Source organism: Pleurodeles waltl, chromosome 4_2, assembly GCF_031143425.1.
Source record: "Pleurodeles waltl isolate 20211129_DDA chromosome 4_2, aPleWal1.hap1.20221129, whole genome shotgun sequence".
Taxonomy (NCBI): domain Eukaryota; kingdom Metazoa; phylum Chordata; class Amphibia; order Caudata; family Salamandridae; genus Pleurodeles; species Pleurodeles waltl.
Genome location: NC_090443.1, coordinates 678,866,760 through 678,887,072, shown reverse-complemented (window position 1 = coordinate 678,887,072; position 20,313 = coordinate 678,866,760). Strand labels below are relative to the sequence as shown.

The window sequence follows — 20,313 nt, the reverse complement described above, 5'->3', positions numbered from 1 at the left end:
AACTGCATGATATTGTTGTCTCCTAGCATGATATGATGCTAGTCTACACCAATTATACAATATTTACTGCAACAACCTACAAAACTTAGGGTCTGATTTATAAACCCATTTTGTGGTTGCAAATGCTGGGATGAAGTTACGACCACTAAATAGGTTTTTAGGATGTACTAATCCCATTTAAGTTGTTAGCTAAATTGGGATTGTAAATATTTACCAGTTTGCAGTTTGGAAGAAGTCCATTTCAAATTGCGAATCGGCATGAGATACATCACTGTTTTGGACACACTGGACATTAACAGAATGCTGGGCTGGGGCTGTAATACATTTGCAAAAGAGAACAGGTCCCTATGGTTCTACTTTGTACATAAAAAATGGTTTGTTGAAATGGAGCATGCCACCTCTGAAGCAAACGTTTTAAAAAAGAAAACTTTTTTTTTTTTAACACAGCCCGGTTTTCTTTAAGGAAAACAGGCTACATTAAAAAAAATACTTTATTCAAACGCAATGACATGGTGGTCTGCTAACTCTAGCAGGCCACGATCCTTTTGACGGCATGCAATTGGAGTAAGTCTCAATTTTCTACCTACCTTGTTAACATTCATAAGCTGGGACAGACTGTAACCCACTCCAAATGGGTATTTTTTGAGTCGCATACTATACATTAATTAGTTTACAGATTTCCACACTGTTTGAAAAATAAAGATTGTGATTTTGTGGCCAGTATTTTGATACAAGTGTTTGTACATCATATCCTAATTTCTATATACAAAACAACTGCTTAGGATTCCATTAGAATGGTATTTGGTCACCCTCCAACGTGCAGTATGTTGACAAAATATAACACATGTGCATCCTTATTACCTTTGTGCAAGAAACCTATCTGAAAAAAAATCAAGAGGATAAACATTTTGATATGCATGTTCGATACAACATTAGAAAAATATAACATGGCAACATTTTGGTATACTAGTTTACTGAAGAATATCTTCAAAGATCTCAAAGCAAAAATCAGTCATCAGCTTGTTGTGATTATATGACACTGAATAAGCCCGGATGTAAGACATTCAAAATAAATATTACACACTCGTATATTTAACAGAACTTTAAAGTCAATTTATTTGTTCCAGGCTTTTTACATTTTTTTTTAAATCGAATTAATGGCATCATGGTAAGCAAAACATTAAAAAGGGGCATGAACACAATCAGTGGGGTTCATTAAGTGGAATGTTCAATAAAACAGATCATGTTCAACTGAAGATGTCCTTAACTGGTTTTATTTGATTTTCTTTTTGAACAGAAAAAGGCAAACATGATTTATGTGAGAACTGCTTTTTGTTAGTGCCATTCTGGAGCAAGTTTCCTCTTGTTTTGTATGCTGGCAATGAAGTTATTGAAGTAATTTTATGATGAGTGATGGCATTTTTAATTATGGTATTTGTATTTCTAGTCTTAATGCATTAAGTGCTTTTAATTTTTTTAGAAAGCAATCAGAATGTACAACAATTCTTAATTTTTAGTGAGCAGATTAAAATTCTGTAATCAACTCACCTGAACTGGCATTACTGGGCACATGACTACACTCATATGCTGAGGCTCATGAATGTAGTTAATTATATCACTGCATGTATGCTAAAGTATTATCCAGGTTGGGGTCACTAACTTCAATTACAACACTGGAATGATGGGAGTGCACTGAAGGCAATGGAGTGCTCCGGGCTTCTAATGGCTGGTAAAAGCCCAGAGCTCCAACATTCCAATGTTTGTCACACAGCAAGAGCTGTGAACAAATGCCTCATGGAGCCTGGGGGGGGGGGTTCAACCCACCCCCCTCACCCCACTTTGGGCTCTATGAGAATTTCTTTTTTTTTTATGAGAACATTCTGCCCTCTAGTGGCGGACTGTACTAATAGCCTTATAGTAGGCTGTAGTAGGGCTATATTGGCCATTAAAGTCCTGCCCCCTTGTTGAAAGCCGTTGCCTTTGGCAAATTGGAGCAGGCCTTTAATGGCCTGTATAGCCCACTATGGAGCTATAAATCTATTGTAAAGTGGGTCACTTTAGCAAAGATCATTTTATGTGTTGAGGCACATAGAGATTATTTAAAACATCCTTCCTTTAAACACATGTTTAACTTGAAGTAGAATTGACCGAGTGACTCATGCTTTGCATTGGATTACAGTAAATTTAAACTCAATGACAAATACCAGGTTGCAGCCAGCCATTCAGGGCCTTGTTTTTCCAAAGGATCTGAGGAGGGTCCGAGGAGGACTCTCGAATCTGTGAATTGGCCACAAAAAAAGCAATTTTTTGCCCATGAGTGGTCAAGCCCCTCCATGTGTCCTATGAGGTCAGGATACCTGTATCCGACCCCCTATATGTTTTTACACTGTTTTTTCAAACCTCCTAGGCAATGTGAGAAACAAAATGGCAGCCACAACTTTTCTGTTAGGTTGCAGCCAGCCAATCAGAGTCTTGCTTTTCCTCTGAATCTGCGGGGGAACCAAAGAGAATCCACATCCTTATATATACAAGTTTAGTTTTCAAGTTTGGTTTTCACGCCTGGACTATGGCAATACTCTTTATTTGAATCTTTATCTCTCCAGACACCAATCCGCTAGATCCTCCATAGATTCCCTCCATTGGCTGCCAGTTGAACAACGGATAGCATTTAAATCCCTGTACATCATGGATAGGATAGAGCCGTGCACAACAGAGGTCACACCTTGCTAAGACCTGCTGCTTCATTCTATAACCCTTGCAGGGCTCTTAGATCATCTATGGCTTCGCTCATAAAGATCCCTTTGGTTAAGAGAGCATGGAGGGGGTAGCAGATCTATACCCTATAAAGGAGCCAAATTCTGGAACTCCCTATCCCCGGAGCTCCGTCAGACATCAATGAACTCTCTTTCCGCAGAGTGTGAAAAACCTGGTTGTTCAGAGCCTAACTTCCCCTTTGGTCCGCATGTTTCAGTTTCTGCGCTAGGAGGCCTCCGGGTAGCCATGCACTCTAGAAACCCACTAAACTAAACTTTTTATTTATTAACTAGAAAACTACTGAACTGATTTACACCAAATCACAAAAAGGGCGCTTTCTGGCCCAAGAGCTAGCTTTCTCCCAAATTTGGTATAATTACGTCCAGTGGGTTGAGTGTTACTGCTCTTCAAAATCCCTATGGAAAAATGCAAAAGGAAAAAGCAGTTTGGGACCCCCTCTTTTCTTCAGCCTCCACTTGGCGGATAACCATGAAACTTTCCACACAGATGCTGAAGTGAGGTTCGTATTTTCGTGGAAAATTTAGTGAAGATTTATCAAACGGCATGAAAGTTCTTAGCAAAACAAAAACATTTTTTTTAATAGAAACTAGGTCCTAACTACAACTGGATGCCGACTGCCAGTACGTTTTTTATATATTTTTTTCCATACAAGCAATCACTAATAAATATGCAAAATACAGATGTCATTGTCTTGATAAGGCCAATGTACAGAAATTTTTTAATTTGGTAGCATGCTTTTCTTGCATTACATTGCGCTATAAAGATGTTTTGTACATTTTAAATGTTTTTTTTAGGCCCACACTACAGCAACACCTATGCAGGTTTCAATATAAAATAGCTCTGCTGAGAGGTTTCTTAGAGAATATTTTTTTCATCAGTTGACTCCTCCAAAAAATGGAACCAGAACAGCTTATATTAGAATCTAGGGGCTCATTTAACAACTGGTGGGTGACCAGTTTGTGTGAGAATCTGGCCTCTGGCCGTTTAGTGGATGAGCACCCATTGGTGTGACAAGTATATGAGCAGAAAAAGATTTCTGACTGCTGCCATGTTTTTTGTCCCCCACTAAGTATTTTCTTTTTTTTTAAAGCACAGTCCCAGAGTAGAAGTTTGTTTCAGAACAACAAAAATATTATGGCCCTGACATGCACGTAGTGTTTTCCCTGCCAAATTCGGCAATCCTTCATCCGATGTCTGGGCAGAACGAAATAAAGTGAAATTAACTTGACCTTAAACAAGGCATGGCTCCCACCATTGTGACTGGTAAAAAAACTAATTTTCATGCTTCCAAATGGAGCGGGACACTAGGAGGTTAGTGAACAGGGCATCCACTACATTTCTGGTTTCCCAGCATCAGCGAACATTAAAATGTTCATGTTTACCCACTCTGGCAATACTACTTATTATTAAACATATAAGGCCATATATATACTTTTTGACGCAAACTTAGAGTTAAGTTTGCGCCCGATTTGCATTAATAAAATGACGCAAATAAGGTGCTAACTGAGTATAAATCTGCCACTTAATTTTCAGTATGCTAAAAATAAATAAGTAGAAAAAACAAGAGAAAATATTTCCTTTGTAAAAATGGCGGGGAGAATGGCCCAGCCAATATAAATTTTATATATTTCTACAGTAATTTACAAACATCAAGGGCCCCACAACATTTTACTTCTAGGTAAATACAGATTAATATTCCTGTTAAGAAACTAGGGCCGATATTTATACTTGGTTTGTGCTAAATTAGCGTAATATTTTGTTTACATTAACTTAGCACAAACCTAACTCCATATTTCTACTTGGCACTAGACATGTTTAGCACCAAAAGTTATGGAGTTTACATTGTTTTCTGGAGGGAAACCTACCTTGCTTCAATGAGATGTAAGGTAGGCATTCCCCTCCAGAAAAGGACGATATGGCCTTTGTGCTGTATTTATCCCCCGTGCTAAAATCCAGCACAGGGGATGGGGGCCTTAAATAATGGTGAAAGCTTGCTTAGGGCCATTATTTAACACCTGGGTCTGAGCAGAGGTAAGGGGACCTGTAGGGAGATTTCCATGGTAGCAGACCATGGAAACTGCCCACAGGTGCCCTTCCCTGGCCCCAGGGACACCCCCCACCCACACCTACCCACACTAGGAGGTCACCTAAGAATGGGGGACCCATCCAAGGTATAGGTTTATACATTTATAAGTATAAATATGGGCCCAAGTGATTTTTGAGAGAAACATCACAATTAGAGAGATGTGGTATACTGAAAAACAATTGTGAACTTCAAATTGTTTGGTAATTATACCTCTGAATTATTGACACTAATATATTTGTGCAATTATCTTGATCCTAAAAAAATAAGTAGAAAAATGACAATGTTTTTCTGAAATGTCAAGAAATGTGTCCGAAGAAAGGTCTTTCTTTCAGTCATTCAATCTGTTGTTCTTTTATTTTCACGACTGTCCGATTCCCACAAGAAGAGCAATTAAGAAGGCCAGGTTCCCAATTATGTACGTGATAACAAAAATATTTTCATTTTTTACCTGAAATAGAAAAAACAACATAATTGTTTATATGAACATATCGTTTTTCATGTGTCTGATTGCCCATGACAACTCTAGTATCTTCTACAGTTTGGCCTTCCTCTCAAGAGGCGTAGTCTAAATGACAAAGGGACATATTTATGAAAGGCTTGAGCTGCCGGAGCATCACATTTTTTGCTGCTTTGGCGGCCCAGCACAAGCTCCTCAACCGTATTTATGATGCCATGCAAAGCTACTTTGGAAATATTGTGCATTCCTGCACATTCACCTTGGCATAGGGCAGCGCACCATGAAGACTTGCGGCGCTGCCGTACGCCAAATCCCCATAAATATGGGCCTAAGTTTATTCCATGTTGAGAGGACGAAATAGGAAAATGTTCTCTCCACTGTATTAAAAACTGCTGAAAATAATTATATCAAACCTGGCATGGAATTGGAATTTCATTCAGAGTAGTGCCTTTGTTTGGAATGAAGTAAATCCGTTCACTAGTTTCTGAGAAATAAATATTACAGAAAAGGTATTGGTTGAGCTATGAAAGTTTGAAGTTCATAGGAACTTGACCATTAATTTGCAGATAATTTATGGTTCTAAATACTTGAAACCTCCAAAGACCATACTTTTGATAAAGAATTACATTTGATGTAAGAAGTAGCATTTTTTTAATTTTTCCATAAAAAGGACTGGCACATCCCCGGAGGGAAAATAATGGGGCAATTTTAGGATGCCATTCACAGAAGCCCAACCCCAAACGGTCTAAAATGCCAATTCACTTTTACTCCATATCTCACAGGAAATCTGGTGGCAGATCTTTCTTCCTTTAATAACTGGATCACTCACAATGTGAACAATATAGCCGTCAAAATCGTCTTGCAGGAGAAGCATAGATCCCAGCCTTCTGCCTCTTGGTTCACCAAGGCGGTAGCCGACCAGTGCTTGCATTCTAAGTAACTTGAACGGAAATGGCGGAAGGCATATCATCATAGGGACTTGCTTCACTTTAAATCAGCACTTAAATTTTACCATGGTCAGATTAATGTTGCCCAAAGGCCTTCTTTTCTATTCAGATCGACAAAACCAAATCCAACTCGGAAATTATTTTTATCATCTCCAGTTCCTTCTTACAATTTAAGGCACTAGTAAGGGATATCCCACCCTCTCAAACTTTATGTGATCAAATTTCCTCATTATTCGATGAGAGGAATTAGCTCACCTTGGATGAACAATATTGTGGTGAACCCTGACAGCATTTCAGGAAATCACTTTAGCTCAGTCACATCAGGCCATTCTGTCCTGTAAATCAGGATACCCTAAGAAACCTTGTCCCCTGTCGATTGTGCATAAAGTTGTCAACATTGTCAACCCTGTGATTAATAAAATTCTAAACACTTCATTAGGCAATGCAGAGGTTCCATCTGGTTGGAAATTAGCAGTGGTTAAACCTCTGGAAAAAAAAAAACCTTATCCAATCCCACAATATTGTCCAATCTTCGCCTCACTTCACTACCCCCATTCTGAGCAAAATACTTGAAAAACAAATCGTAAATGGTCAATTAATCACTTTTTTTTTTAGAACATATGGAAATACTCTATTCAGGACAGTGTAGCTTCTGCCAAAGACACTCCACTGAGTCAGCCCTTTTGGAAGATGCTGACACCTTGACATTAAATTAAATTGTGAGAAATGCAGTTTTGGTTTTATTAGACTTATCAGCTGCATTTGACACCATCTCCCATAATATATTGTTCCAATGTATCAAGGATTGCGGGAATCTCTCAACTTATACTGGCCTGGGTTAAATTGTTTAAATCTTTCCTATCACTGCAGACAATCTGTCTCATTAAAACCATTTTCTTCTTCAGTAAGAATGGTGACATCAGGGGTTCCACAAGGCTCATCTCGTAGCCCTGTATTACATAAAATTATATGATTCCCTCTGATATCTGTGATTACATCATGTGGAATTGAAACCACCTCTTATGCAGATGACACACAGCTGAACGTATCGTTGGATAGCGCATCCTCTGGCTCCGACCTCAATTTTAAAAATTGCCTTTATGAAGTAATCTGGTGGATGCAATCCAATCATATCAAATGTGATACTGACAAAACTGATATTGTGCTGCTTGGCAAATCAAATTCTTTTGCTCCAGGCCAATGGCAGCCACCGTCCGTGCCCCACACCTTGGAGTCAAATTTGATGCTTCCTTGTCCTTCCGCCCTCAAGGTCTTGCAGTAGCAGGCATGTGTTTTAATCTAATAAGATTACTGAGAAGATTTTTCAACCTGCTCCCATTGGCTACAAGGAAGACAGTTGCTTTTGTTCTAGTAACTTCGAGATTTGACTATTGCAAAAGGCTGTATGCAGGATCTTTTAAATAAACTATTCAAAAACTCCAGGTTGTGCAACATGCAACATCCAGACTTGTGTTGCAACTTCCTAGACTATCATCTGCTTAGGCAGCTCTGAAAGCCCTACATTGGCATCCAGTTCATAAAATAATCTTGTTTAAAATTCTTCTTCTCACCTTCAGAGCCTATAGATCTTTGGGGCCCAGATATCTAACAGTAAGATTTACCCATTACACAACTAAAAGAACTCTGGGATCTTCTTATGCCAACCTCCTCAATTCCCCTCCTTTTTGGCTGAGAACTCTTGGATGAAAATCATTTTCAGTTCAAGGCACTAAAGCATGGAACCAGCTTCCCAGTCATTTAAGACTCACTGATTTTGAAGGATTGTTCAAGAAGCAGCTGAAGAACTGGCTTCTGTTTAGCTTCTGATGTGTTTGTGATAATTTCTTATGCTCGACCTAGTCATTTCTCCCACTTGGCACCAAGATGCTCCTTTGGGAGTGGTAATGTGTGTGCTTTACAAGGGTTAGCTTCATTCATTCAAGCCTACATTTATAAACATGTGATAGAGAGGGTTTAAGGTAGCAGGGTACCCACTGAACCCAAGGGGGAATCCGAATAGGTGGGGGCACCAGAGGGACATATTCTTTCTAAAAAAAAAAAAAATCTCCTATTTTTTTCTGGAATGCACAGTTTTGCAGATTCACGAATTTGTGGATAAAACTGTCCATTTTGTGAAAGATTCTATAGGTACTTTTTTCCAAATCCTGAAAAAAGTACATAGGAAAACAACATTGCATCTATGGATGGCAGTGCCAGGGCAATGGCAGCGAATCAATGTCAAAGACCTTAAATAGCTTGTTCGGTGGCAATGGGGCTTACACAGGGACTATTATCAGGCTACACCATGCCCAGAGTACCTAATGCTTTTTGAAGATGGTTTAGTGGCAAAGAGACTGATTCAGAAATTGGCTGCTGGCTAGGCTAGGTCCTGTGTCCAGAGCATAATATGCACTCCTGAAGGCCTATGAAGATGGTTTAGTGGTCTGGGTGTTGGGGCAAGGCTTGTACCTAAGCCTCTTTAAAATGGACAAATGCATGCATTTTGAGTACACAGCACAGGTGCATGTGAGGCTGAGTATATGCCATTGACCAATACTTGTTATGCATTCTGAAGGTTGTGTGAAGCTAGAGTTAGATGTGTAGGAGGTTGGTGACCATACACAGCCTGAGTATATATCTTGGGAATTTAGAAATAGGGACTGACAGGCTAAGCACTGCTGCCAGCCCTGTAGTACGTAGCAAAAAGCTGTTGATGCGGAGGGGGGCTGTTTGGGATTTGGATGCAGGTCTGGCTGCATACACAGATTATGCGCATAGTTGCATGCCACTGCTAAAATACTCATCTGGTCTGAGAGCAAGTGAGCATGGTCAAAGCCAGTGCCTAGTGCCTTGTGGTTATGAAGGCAGACGGAACAGGCTCAAGGAATGCCCAATCCTCTGGGCACAACATTTTGTTTTGGCCACAAGCACCAATGCAGATAGGGTATGTTATTCATACACATATATTGTGCTCCAGCACCAGGGAGACTGAGGACAGGGAACAGCCAAAGCCAAATTCCTCCAAATGCTGTGCACCAATGGGTCATTATCAGGGGGGCTAGGTGGATGTAATGGCTAAATATCATGCTTTTTGCAGATATTCTTTTGTTCTTGACTGAATACTGAGCACAGTGGTCTGTGGTGGCAGGGATGCTACATAGCAGACATTAACAATATGCTATAATGTTTCTACTCTCCAATTGTCCTAGTTACAGACAACCCTCCCTGCTATTTTTTCCACCCACACTCAAACTATGACCACGCATATAGGGATGTGTCAGTTTGACCATTACTGTGCCTAATTACTTACCTTGTGACATACAATGGTACACAAGGAGATTCCAAGATGCCTATAGACATGTGTCACAAGCACAAGGGCACATAGAGGCAATACGAGGCGCTAATGCACATACACACAATCATACACTGACTCTAGGTAACTGAGACTGAAACCGATACTAACTAGCATACACTTAGAGGCCAGTGTCATTGACATCAACAAAGTGCATAAATAATTAAATAAATCAATTACAAAAGAGCATATTTTGAGTAATTGAATGGTTACAATGCAAAACACGTAGGGCCTAATTCACTTACACTTCTGTGTAAGTTTACATTTATTTGGTATTCACAAACTACACATACCAGTCTATCTTTCTATTTGCAGAATGCTCTGTGGCCTGAAACTTAATATTAACTTACAGTTTGTGAATACCAAAATAAGTAAACTTGCACAAAAGGGTAAATGTACCTGTGTAAATTGGGCCATAAATATATGAAAGTTAATATTCATTAACTCTATTGCAAATGAATCATAACATGTATAAGATTCCATAACATTTGTATTAAATTAACTAAATGAAATGATTGCTGCTATCACCCATAATTACATGTGACATGACAATACCCCAAAATGTGTTTACTGTTGACATTATGTAAATGAAGCCATCACTGAATAGATTAATCATATCTAGATAGTTCCTTCCACTCAGACTGTCACGTGTTGTACTGTACACTATAATAAACATTGGTTTACCAGTACTAACAATGCAATTCTCAATATTAACCACCACTGAATCAATAATTGCAGTCAGGAAGTAGTTTGTGATGCCTTTTGAAATGTAATGTTTGACATAATTGAACTACTAATTAGACACCTCTCGAAATTGTGTATTGCCACTTTGTATGTAGTCCTGTATGTAAGTGGCTTTTCTATAGCACAAACCAAGCCATAAGGAAGTGGAGCACTGTAGATGGTCAAAAGGCAGCATAAAGTCATTAATTGATAGGAAAGTTAGCTAGCTGGTTTCTGGACTGCTAATGCATTGCGATGTTGTGTTCTTTAAAGGAGTGCATGTTGAACTCTTTCAAACACTGAAGCAGCTTAGGGGCTGTCGTGATGGATATGGAAATGTTGTTCTACATCCTGGGTACATAGATGGGGAAGGCCTCCTGTCTTTTTTTTGGTATAGTCTTAACTACCTGGTGCTACGCTATGTTAGATGCCTCCTTAAGTTCAACATGCAAAAGCTAAAAACAACATGACAGCTCAACTTACATGAACAAGTGTGTTATTAAAGGGTTTCTGAAAGACATATGATCCCATAATTCAACTCAGGGGTTGGAATCTGGTATAGGGAGGCATAGCACAGTTCACAGGCTGGTACAACTCTTTGTTGTACTTTTTAGGGTATATATTGACAAACAAAAACAATGTCATTATAAGTGACATTCCTTTTACATGGTCCCTGAGAAATGTACCCCCAAGGATTTCTACTACGTGTTTGTTATTTTCATTTGGGGCTGATTTAGAGTTTGGTGGATGGGTTACTCTGTCACAAATGTGACAGTTATCCTGTCTGCCATATTACCATCTCCATATGCCATTATGCCAACCACCTCCACCACACTCTAAATCAAGCCCCTAGATTCCCTCTGGCCGGACAGGTGTGTCAAGCACTATTATACTTTCATATTGAATGACAAATGTAATGCAAAGGGATCAAATGGAAGGATGGACAGATGGAGCCGGGAGTGGGTTAACCATGAAATATTGGAGGTTCCTGTGGTAAGCAGAGTTTTGGGTGGTGCTGTGTGCATTTCTGCTGCATTTTATGGGTAAATATTTCAATTTCTTTGTTTACTGAATTTAAATTTTTAATGTTGGGCTTTTCTGCAGAGTACTTACTGGTACACGGATGGAAAGGTGTTTTTTTCCCTATTAATTGCATCTTTTACCTTCCAGTTACACATTGGCTCTGCAGTGGATAACCTACTCAGATATCTCATCCATATTTCAAACTGTAACATGGGAAGTTTCTTTACATTTTGGTGTTCTCTTTCACTCATTCATTCAAAATGGTTTATCTCTGTATGTCCTTTTCAAACTCATTTCAGTTCTTAGACTCAATTCATTGGTAGAGCTGTTTTGGGGACAGGAATTGCAATGGAATATGGTCCATGGTTTCAAGGGGACTACTACAATCAATTATGATTATCTTTTACTAGACAACTAGAGGATAGGTGCACTATTTCCTTGCTTCCATAAGGGCCCTGAGCATTCTTACCATGCTTAGTGGTGTAGCACGATTGCCATGGGCCCTAATGCAAGCAAGGAAAATGCCCCCACTGATATTTGGGTAACAGAATACATCCATAATTTAGGTGCAGTAGGTGCTCCACATCCCTGCGGCCCAGTACCACTGTACATGTTGCATTATTGATAGCAACATCCTTAGTTATGAAGCCTGTTCAATTCTCTCTCTCTCTCTCCCCTCTTTTTGAGACTTATTTTCTGATTGCATTCACATTTTATTTATTTCTCTTATTTCCCTATTTTCTTGCTCTCATCCTTCTGTTCTGCAGTTTCTATTTCCTTTCTCTATACTCTGCTTTGATCTTCCTCCTGCGTTCTGGTGCCTGGTTAAGTGACAAAAGTAGTTCTCCCTGCATATTCTATCCATTGTGTAGCATTGTGAAGCTCATGGGGGTATTCCTAAGAACTAATTAAGCTTGGGCTTGTCTATGGCATTTTGGTATTCTCTTTGACAGATACCAGCCAATGTCATATAGAATCTGTAGTTCGGTTTCTGAATTTGTGGCCAGGGCTCTATTTTTTATTTAAGGAGTCCCCTGGTAAAAGCTCCATAATTTACAAATAGTGTACTAAAGGGATAGTGCGATTCACCTCTGAGTAGTGTATAAAGTTATGTTTTACCACAACCTACCTCTCTTTCCTTTTCACATCTAACTTAACATTAAACCTTCTCTCTGAATCTATTAAACTTACTACTGCTGAAGAGTCTTTCTTCCAAATCACCTTTAAGATTGCCAGATTGAGCGGATACCAGAGTATGATTTATCCATTAATTGTAAAAGAAAGAAAATAATATTGTGATGACAATTTGAAGAAGTGATGTATTTGCTATTCCAGATTCTCAGCTATATATACACCAGTTTGTGATTGTGCCAAAGGCAGACAAAGCTGCAACTGTGTGTGGACGACAGGGAATGGAACACCATCACAATTCCTAACCGTAGCCACAATTCTTGATTTCTGTTCTATTAAACCAAGTAAAGATAGTCAAAATCTTTTCAAAACATGAATTGAGAGGGGATTACAATTCAGTAAGAGTCAAAAAAAGGAGATAAATGTGAAAACACGTTTTAATAACTATTATGGTCACTTACTTTAGGGACTTGGTAATGCTGTTTTGTTTGTGTATTGCCTCTACAGCATTTGCCCAATTCAATATTGACATAATCAGATATTTTTCTGACATTTTTACTATCATTAACCTGGATGATATCCTATCAATTTTCCAACACATTACAGAAACATCAAAAACATGTGGCAGAGGTTCCACCAATGCTAAGATTAAATTCAATGTATATCAAGCTAGTGCTGCTTTGAGATGGCAACAATATCCATCTTAGGTTCCCATATGCAAGAGTAAGGGCTACAAAGGGATGAAAATAAGGTTTAAGTTGTGAAAGAAAGGCATACCCCAAGAAGAACACTCTAAGGTTTTTAGGGTTTGCAATTTCTTAAAGGATTTACTATTGTAGCTCTTGTTATAAAATTGACTAAAAAAGCTTGTGCACAACTATATAAGGCTTTTGAACAACTAAACAAGCTTTTACTACTGCTTCCATATTATAGCATCCAGATTGTACATTGTCTTTCATATTGAGGACTTCTGCCTTGTCTATAGCTAATGGAGCCAATTTATCTCAATAAGATTCAGAATCTGGAAATTTCTATTGCTAATCATTCCTGAACATTAATACACATGAGAAAGGCTTATATGATTCATGATAAGAAAGTGTTAGCAGTAAAAGAGGCATTTTGTCAATGCAGACATTATTTAAAAGGGGTGCAGAATAAAATAACTGTGTGGACAGATCGTAACAATTTGAAATGTGTTAAATCTATGAAGTGTAGAACTGCAAGCCATGGTAATGGACCCTTGTTTTCCAGTTTCTTATGTGATGTCACCTTTATACCTGTCCATTGACATAGAAAGGCATGTGCCCCCTAACATGAAGATAACTCAGAGTAAATGGTGTGACAGGAACATCCTTCAATTTTAGAAACACAATCAATAAAAGAACATAAAGCTGAGAATGCTGTGCAAAATTCCCATGAATTGGAAAAAGTGAATGTCGTAAAATCAGTAAAAGCAGATCCTCAAAATCAGGAAGTGCAACACCATATTTTAATGTATTGTTAATATTTTTCCTAGATCCAGATTTGCAAGAGGAAATTATCCAGTGGGGCATCAAGCATCACTAGCAGGTCACACTGGGTGCCTATGACCACAGAGTTTTTGTCCCAAAACATTTGGTAGCCACAGCTATATCATGTGACAGCAAAGTTAATGAAACACATGTGGTTTGTGCTCAAGTGGAAGTAGATTGCAGGATACCTATGAAAATGTTACGGCCTCTACCAGCTCCAAAACAACCTTGGTCTAAAATCACAAATCACAACATTATAGCAGAACTGACAATATTAAGTGGTTATACCACTTATACAAGTGATAAGATTGCATGGTTTACTAAATAATAGAATTAGAGACAGAGACTTACAATTTATCTCTCATTTTTAGACTACGCTATAGAGTCAATTTGGATTCATCAACTTCAAATCTACAAAGCAAGGTCAGACTAAGGGCCCCATTACGTGTCTGGTGGTCACTAGATCCCCAGACTCACGGAAAGTTGTCGAACCGCCGGCAATACGGAAGTCCGAGCACCATACTTTAACCATGGAGGTCGGGCCACAGTGGGACCGCCAGCTCTGATCAAGGATCATGGTGGTCTGGCGGTAGATGCAGTCCTAATCAGCCAGGGCAGCGGTTCAAGCAGCTCTGCTCTGGTGATTATGACTTCATTCTTCGCCAACCATTTCATGGCTGTAGCACCAACATGAAAAGGCTGACTGAGAACGGGTGCAGGGGATCCAGGGATCCCCTGCTCTGTCCATGCACTTGGCATGGGCAGTTCAGGGGCCCTCCTGGACAGCACCCTCACAATGTTCACTGCCTGTTTTGCAGTTAATGAACATTGCAAGTGTGCTGGTGCACCTGCATCCTCCAGCATTGCCTCTGGCTGCATTATGAGCTGGAGACAATGCTGTAGGCTGTTTCCTGCTAGGTCAGCAAGTAAAAACTCATGTTTCCGCCTGCTGATCTAGCAGGACACTCTTAATGGGCCCAGCGGGGAGGTAGCAACCTTCCCGTCAGAAGTATGGCGGATGGTCTAAGCCATCCACTGAACTCATAATGAGGCCCTATGTGTATCAATCAGTCTGTTGAACAATATTTGTTTTGGTGACCTTGCCACAAGATTCAGCACAATCACTGAATTTCATTACAAGACCAAAGGCTACCATTATGCATTAACTCATTAATGCCACTCTTGCAGCACCTTTAAGGAATTCAACAATAGAACACCAACAATCTAGAACTAACATTAAGGGGGTCATTACGACCCTGGCGGAAGGCGGAGAAGCGGCAGTAAAACCGCCAACAGGCTGGCGGTCTTTTTTTTGTATTATGACCATGGCGGTTACCGCCATGGTCATCTGGCGGATCTCCGTTCCGCCCGCCAGGGCGGAGACGACTGCCGGGCTGGAGACCAGGGTCTCCAGCCCGGCGGCTGTCACTATACCGCTGCCGGTATTTTGACCCGGCTTACCTCCATGGATTTCATGCGGTTTGAAACCGCCATGAAATCCATGGCGGTAAGCACTATCAGTGCCTGGGAATACATTCCCTGGCACTGATAGGGGTCTCCCCCACCCCCCACCACGACTCCCTCCCCTATCCCCCCCACCACTCCTGCCACCCCACAAAGGTGGCAGAACCCCCCTCCCCACCCCGACCCCCAACATAACAACACTCATACACACACGACACGCACGCAGGCACCATCAACACACATACACGCACACAAACCGACATACATGCAAACATCCACACACACAGTCAGACACACACATCCACATTCACACATACACGCACACATCCATACAGACATAACTACAGACATACACGCACTCATTCCCATACACACAACACCCCCACAAGCATACACGCACTCACACACCCCCTCTACATACACACGCACACCCCCGCATGCACACAACACACAACACCCCTCCACCCCCCTCCCCTCACAGACGATCAACTTACCTGGTCCGAAGATCCTCCGGGAGGGGACGGGATCCATGGGGGCTGCTCCTCCAACACCACACCACCAACAGAACACCGCCGGTGGAGGTCGAGCAACCTCCACTTCCCCGGCGCCTGCCAGTATGGCTGTTGGCGGCTCTCCGTCCGTAAAAGGACGGAGAGCTGCCAACGGTCATAATAGGCCGAGCGGAAAACCGCCACCACTGGCTGTCTTCCGCACGGCGGTCCCTCAGCGGTCTTTCAAAAAGACCGCCGAGGTCAAAATGACCCCCTATGTCCATAAACAGTCTCTCCATAGAACTCTCGTCCTTTTTTCAAAGCTGCACTTCCATGAGATAGGTATATCTTTTATACAACTGACTGTTTGAGTGGCTTTTTAGAATAAATGTGTGAAAGCTTCTAATTTTCAGATGCAGTGTTATAGTTACGGTTAGGTTGTAGGTTAGTTTCTTATAATTATTTATTTGTTGAATTAATTTTGTTACACTCAGTGTTTTTTAAAGAAAGAAGTATTATTAAATGAAGTATTGGTATTCTGTTAACCATGGGTGTGAGTGTACACATTATGCTCCTGAAAATGTGGTCGAGGGAGAATTGAAGGGGAAAACAATTGCTTACCGATTCCTTTTAAATGGCCTCTTGGTCTCGAGTCAAGCCGTCTCAAGCAGCCCCTTAATCGTGTGACAATTCGTGTGAAACAACTCTCGGTCGTGTGCCAACCATTTGCTTTTGAGCTCCATTTAGAGACGAGCGGATGACTGTTTGTGTAAAAGGCTGATTCAAAGTACACTGCTGCTTTGGGATCAGAGTACGTACTGATCACTTTTAAAAAAATTACTATTTACGTCTAATAGTTACTGTTTGTTGGGTAAAGGATGCTAAATAGAGAAGAACGGTTTACATTTTAAACAACTCAAGATTTGGCAGACATGATAGTTTAGGATGGAACACACTGAATTAACAATTTAACAAATTCAGAGACAACATTTACAACAGTTTTCCACTGAGATTACAGAGTTATTTTGGATCACTGTGTGAAGTAGTTTTACTTAAAGGTCTTTTATTCTGTATATATTCAGATTGGAGATTAATAATAGTAAACAGATTAGTATGGAGCCTGTTCAGGAAGAGGTTTGTTAGCCAACAGAAGTAAGGTGTCAGAGAAAATTATGAAAAAAATGATTCAACATGAGTTGAGGTCTCAAGTTAGGGAGACATTGGACACTTTGAAAAATGAAAGAAAAAGAAAGAAGATGGGGACAGGCGATAAATTTTACTCCTTTTTGGAGGAGGATTAAAGTAAAGGTAAGAAAGGAGGCAAAAGACTGCTCAAAATTAAGCATCTGGAAAGTAGTAAAACTACGAAAAAAGGAACGGATGGTTTGAAAACCATCAATAAGGGAGGTGTCCAAAGCGGCACAAAAGAGAGGTGTCCTAGTGGGACACAAGATGATGATGAATTTGATAATGAAGATATTGCAAAGGAGTTTGATTTATATGTTCAGGATGTTGAGCAGGATCATAAATTTAGTGCTGGGGTATTAGATGATGAGGTGAGGACAAGTAAGATGGTTGTAAAAGAAGCTCTTTGAGAGAACTGTTTTCCCCATACGATATCAGGCATCCTAGAAGTGGTAACTAGTGGCAGATGGATCATGTCAGTAAATTTACAAACCAATGGTTGAGAAAACCTATAGATGAAGAAGTAAGGATATTGGGAGTGGGATGTTCTTGGTTAGCAATTGAAGAAAATGTTTGTTGTATTCAGAATTTGGACACAGAATTAATTTATTTTCTGTTCAGACTTGGCAGAGCTCCACGAAAAGGACTTGAACGTTTTGTTAAACAATGTCAGGATAATGATGTGCTTGGACCTATAGATAGGATCCTAGATATGGCAGAATAAGCATATTTAAATGACACTCCAACTGATGTTGAACTCTTGTATGGTTGGAGCCAAAGAGCGGTAATTCTATTAGGTAATGCTATTTTGGGTTATTGGCTAAGAGAAGAAAAGCAATATTGTTGGAAAGTGGATTATTGATAAGGGCAGGTAAGTACCTCCACTTAGCAATAGGTCACTAACCATCACTAGGTTCAGTTAGGTCTCAATAAATTAACCCCAGCTCTGCCCTTGGTAGCTTGGCGATGAGCGACAAGGCTTAACTTAGGAGACAAAGCGTAAAGCAGTCAAGTATCACAAAACAGTAAATAAATAAAACACAGGAAACAGTTTAAAAATTCAAAACCAATTGATGAAAATATGATAAATATTTAGCTTTAACATGACACTACAATGAACAAAATCAGATCAAGGGAACCATAGATATGACTTTTTTAAGAATTAGTGTTTTTAGGCGCATAGAAACGAATAGTGCCAATCTGGTCATTTGGTTGCACCTCGACCAGGTTATAGTCAAAGTTTAAGGCTGACCGCGATTAAGTCTTGTTTGGCTACAGCAAGTGGGAGGCCTCGGTCAAAAGTTTACCTTCGGACATAGTTGTTTTCTTGAAGATTTTTCTTCAGTGGGACGAAATCACCAGTCCAATCCAACCTCCCTAGAGCTTTTGCTCAAATACATGTCCCCGGAGCCCTCAGTGAATATTTCTACGTTCGGACTTAGACAATTTTTCAAGATGAAAATCCTTTGACCGGGCCGAACCTGAGTCTTGATCCGACGTCCCTGGAACCCTCTTCAGATACACTGCTCAGGAGGACCCGGTCAACTTTCTACATTCGAACGTAGTCACTTTTTCAGAGATTTTCTTCAGCAGGACGAACCTGCAAGTCAGGCTGGGTCGCGGTTGAGGCAAGCCGGCTACAGTTGCCATGGCGGGTTGATCACTATGTACCTTTTCCAAAAAGTCCTCCAAACATCTTCCAGGGGGTCGTTTATGGTCTTTTAGGAGTCCACAGCTCACCCCAAGGTTCCAGAAGCTCTGCGTTGCTCCATGAGGGTGCAGACTACAACAGAATGTACGTGGCTCAAGCTCCAAATTGGCCAGTGGACAGTGGCCAGCTGGTCAGTTTCTTCAGGACTTGATACAGGGGACTCTGGTTAGCAATTTTTCACCAATAGCAAACAGGGAGTCCCTCCTTTAACCAGTTGAAGCCAGGTAGAGTCCTTCTTGTGGTGAAGCCCAAGTTTGCAATTGGTGCTGTTCTTCAGAGTGCAGTGTCCAGGTGCAGGTCAGGGGTCCAGCAGGGTAGTCCTTCTTCTGATGTTCTTCCTTATAGGGATCTGAGGTGTGGGTGCAGCTCTGCCATATTTATCCTTGCTCCTGGGTGAAAAACAGGAGGTCCTGGTTCTCCAATCAGATGCAGGGTCCTTCCCCCTGTGATGACCACTTCCTGGGGAGTGTGGCAAAAATCAGTCCCAGGGAGCAACATTCTTCAGAAATCCATCATGGCTGAAACTGATTTTTGGAGGTTACATTTGGCTGAGCCCATCCACTGGTGTGGCTAAAAAATCCTAAACACACCCCTCTCCTTCCCTCCCCCAGTCTAATCAAGAGGGCACCTATCTGTCTGGGGTTGCAGGATGTGAGGGAGGTACAGGGCTGCTCCAAATGTCCTTCCCTGCCTCTGAAGACCAGTTTGGCAGCCCTAGGCACATCCTTTGTGTTCTGCCCAGGCCACTTCACACCTCATTAAGGGAGCCTGACCAGGCTGCCAGAGGCTAGCCAATCAGAGAAGGGCACTAAGGAGCTGAAATTGGCAACTTTTCAGGTAGAGTTTAAAACTCTTTACCTGAACTAGTTATAATAAATCCAGCAATTGTAAGTTGGGGGATTTATTATAACAATTATTTGATGCCAAACTTGAGGTATCTGACACTTAGGAGGAGTTTGTTAATTAAAATAAAGTCTCCCCATATTAGCCTATGTACTCCATTCACTACAGTGAGAGAAAAACGAGTTTGGCTATTTTACCTCACCATGGCTTATAAAACAATTTGTATAAGGTCCCTGCTTATAGTTACATGTCACCCAACCCTAGGGACACAGAGGGCACACCTTAGGGGTGAGAAATGTAAAAATAAGGTAGTTTAAGACTTTGGAAGTACTTTTAATTCCATTGTCGAATTTGCATATAACTATAGTTTAAAAGCAGCCAGCAAGGCAGGACTGCCTTTACAATGACACTAGGCACCTCAGCAGTGCACCTATGGATACACTACCTATACTGGGGTCCCTAAACCTACATGCCCTACCTTATACTAGGGCCTTATAGGCAGGTTAAAACTGCCAATTATAATTAGCCTAATTTGCATATCCACGTTACACAGAGCACTGGCAAACAGTACTCAGGGCACAGCCAAGAGTCAGTAACCACCAGTATCTTCCCAA

At 40.6% G+C, this 20,313-nt stretch overlaps 1 protein-coding gene across 2 annotated transcripts in view; it reads right to left on the bottom strand.

The window, feature by feature from the left end:
- Nucleotides 1-1,000: 1,000 nt before the first annotated feature.
- The window catches only part of LOC138293180 (putative ferric-chelate reductase 1), a 240,455-nt gene continuing 221,142 nt past the window's right edge, over nt 1,001-20,313 (bottom strand). For both annotated transcript variants that reach the window (XM_069232257.1, XM_069232258.1), the window contains exon 16: nt 1,001-5,309. In XM_069232257.1, the coding sequence (XP_069088358.1) occupies nt 5,220-5,309 (90 nt within the window). In that variant the 3' untranslated portion in view covers nt 1,001-5,219. The remainder of the gene's footprint in view (nt 5,310-20,313) is intronic.